Below are 2983 nucleotides of genomic sequence, written 5' to 3'. Positions count from 1 at the left end.
AGGCAGGAATGGGAGGGAAGAAGAGAGTTTTCAAGAGCCTCCTGTGGCTTGACAAGCATCTCAGGCTCATAAGAATACCAGGAAGGAGAGAATGATAAGGAAGACAAGCCTAGAGAATCAAAATGACCTTCCCAAGATCAGACATCAGACAAACTGGGATTGAACCTGGCTCTAAATCTCCTGAATTTAAATCTTGCTGGGGAAGTGGGCTTGCCAGGTGGGACCCAGGACCACCCATCAATCCATTGGGTCACTCATCATTCACCCATGGATAAGCCATCTAATCCATTCAACATCCACGGCTCGCCCACATATCCTTGCACTAGGAATCTATCTTATCAACCATCGACCTTCCTCACCTCCCCCAGCCAACTATCACTGGGGTCAAGGCTGTGCTTCTGCATTCCTAGCTGCCTGGGTAGAATAAGAGAAAGGGCTGGAATGCTTAGAGGACATTTGCTGAGCTCTTACTGTGCTGGCCCTGAGCCAACTGCTGGACATAGATTCTCTCATTTAATCTGTCTGATGTCCCTAGGAGGTAGGTATTCTTACTGTCCTCACTCGACAAAGGAAACTGGGACTTGGAGAAGTGACTGCCCAGGTGAGTGACCATAAGGAAAGAAAAGCAGCTCTGGGATGTGGACCCAGCTCGATCGGACTCAAGGATCCCTGCTCTTAACCAACAGATGAGACTACCCCCAGAGGGCCCCTGAAAGCTGCCCTGCCCTAGGGGTTAGGGTAAGAGGTAGGGGGCTTTGTCCTGGCAGGACCACATCTGTTACATCCTGTGGCCTGTGCCATCACAATCAGCCCCAACTATATAAGCAGGGGATGCCAGGGCCTCTGTAAAGCTGGGTGTGCTGGAAGAGGAGGAGGAAGAGGAAGAGGCTGCTGCCCCTCCACGCGTGGCATCCCATGGACACCAAGACACAGAACCTTCCCATCACCTACACCCAGCCCCATAGCAACGCTCGGCCCCAAAGCCACAGCTGCAACCAGTGCAACTGCTGTCACCACTGCCAGAACTGCAGCCACAGTTGCAGCTGGAGCCAGAGCTGCAGCCGGAGCCAGAGTTGTAGCCGAAGCCGGAGCTCCAGCCAGAGCCCAGCCGGCCACTGCAGCCCACCTGGCCACCAGAGCCAGAGTCCAAGCCCCCGCCCGCCACAAAAGCATCAAAGACACGCCATGCACTCCCACCACTGTCCCATGCGGCCCATCAGCCATTCCTGCAGCTACCCCAAGAACAGAAAGAACTTGGAAAGAAAGATGAACAGGAGGAAGGTGATCAAGAGGAGCCAGCGGGTGTACAAAACAAAGAGGCGGAGCTCAGGTACCTTTTGCGCAGGTGGGGAAGGGCCTCAGGGCCCCTGAAATTAGGGGGAACTGCTTAGCTGGACCTTGGGGACAGTGCGGTGAAGGCCATCAAGCCAGAGCACAGAGGAACCACAGGCAAGGGTGAAGAGGGAAAGGAAACTATGGCAGTTGCATATACGATGCATCGCTGGACTAGCTCTTCGAATGTGCTGGATGGGTTGATTGGGAGAATGAACAGGTGGCAGATTAGCTATATAGAAGAATGGATGAGTGGATAAGAGGCTGAGTGGATAAATAATTCATTAGAAGGTCTTATGGCCATGCTATCCTGAACAAGCCCGATCCCATCTGATCTCGGAAGGTAAGTAGGGTCGGGTCTGGTTAGTACTTGGATGGGAGACCACCTAGGAAGACCAGGTGCTGTAGGAATTAAAAAATAAATAAAATTAATAATTCATTGGAAGGATGATTAGGTATAGAGATGGGTGATAGCTGCTTAAAAGTGGATTAGACGAATGGACGAAAGAATACATCAGTTGAATGACTGGAAAGTTTGGATACGGTTGAAAATATGTGTCTGGTGAATGGTAAATTTGTTAAATTGTTGGCTAGGGGGATGGACGATGAGGTGACTGTGGACTAACAAATGGGTAGACGAACTGAGATATAGTTAACTGGATGAATGGAGTAAATGAATGGACCAATGGGTGGAAGAATAGTTTTCTGGACTGAAACTGGATGGGTAGCCTGGATATAGTTGAAAGAATTAAATGACTTGGATAAAAACTGACTCATGGATATGGGTCATGAGTCATCCAGTCTATGGATTCACATAAGTCAAAAGGAACTTGACAATAATCTAAACCCTATTCATGGCCCATATCTGATAACAAATGAGCGAGCAGTCCAAGACTCAAAGGAGAGGGTGAGTGACTTCATGCAGGACAACTGCTAAAGGGTCCCTTTCTCATTCCTATCGCTTAGGGCGGAAGTACAACTGAGATCGCACTCTGTGGCTTGTTCCTGTGTCGATTTCATCCAAATGAGAAATACCATCATACGTGGAATGCTAGAAGGAAGAAGTAAAACTTTTTGCAGGAACATGTTACTACGGTGATTTCTATGCAACGATGATTAAAGCCTTGTACACTGGAGGACTAACTTGAGTCGACGTTTTGATTTCACTAAAGGCGTCATGTGTTTTGGGGCCTGGTTGAGAAGTGCAAAGCAGAAAAGAGGTTGCACGCGGAGCAGGGACATGCCTTGTGATGGGACCTAATTGGAGTGTGAAGAGCCAATGCCAAGATGGGCAGAGATGCACAGGGTGGGGTGGGGTGGGGGGAAGTGGTAGAGACATCAAGAAGCCTTCAAAGTGACACAGAGTCTAGCGTGTTTTTAAAGATGGTGTTAGCTGCCATGTGGAGATGATTATGGAGGACAGACGGGACAAGAGGAAAGCCATTGGCCGAGTGCAGCCAGGGGAGAGGGACTGGCGAATGGCACTAGATATCCTCTGAAACAGATGGGCTGAGGGAGCGAGTTCCTCCTTCAGCAAACGTTTACTTGGCATTCGCTTATAAAGGCCTTGGGCTAAGGGCCAGGCGGGAAGGCAAAGGCAGACAGAACCCTATGCCCACATAGCTTCCAAATGAATGAAGGGATAAGATGT

At 49.6% G+C, this 2983-nt stretch overlaps 1 protein-coding gene and 1 pseudogene across 1 annotated transcript; both read left to right on the top strand.

Annotated features, from left to right (window-relative positions):
* Positions 1–643: 643 nt before the first annotated feature.
* Positions 644–2315, top strand: TNP2 (transition protein 2). Its single transcript, XM_039885579.1, has 2 exons — positions 644–1330; positions 2299–2315. The coding sequence occupies exons 1-2, from the start codon at positions 916–918 to the stop codon at positions 2313–2315; spliced, it is 432 nt and encodes a 143-aa protein (XP_039741513.1). The 5' UTR covers positions 644–915.
* On the top strand, positions 1625–1743 carry LOC120620724 (uncharacterized; annotated as a pseudogene).
* Positions 2316–2983: the final 668 nt, after the last annotated feature.

This window comes from Pteropus medius, unplaced genomic scaffold (genome assembly GCF_902729225.1).
Source record: "Pteropus medius unplaced genomic scaffold, Ma_sr-lr_union100, whole genome shotgun sequence".
NCBI lineage: Eukaryota > Metazoa > Chordata > Mammalia > Chiroptera > Pteropodidae > Pteropus > Pteropus medius.
The sequence above is the reverse complement of the archived record's forward strand: the minus strand, read 5'-3'. Positions and strand labels throughout refer to the sequence as shown.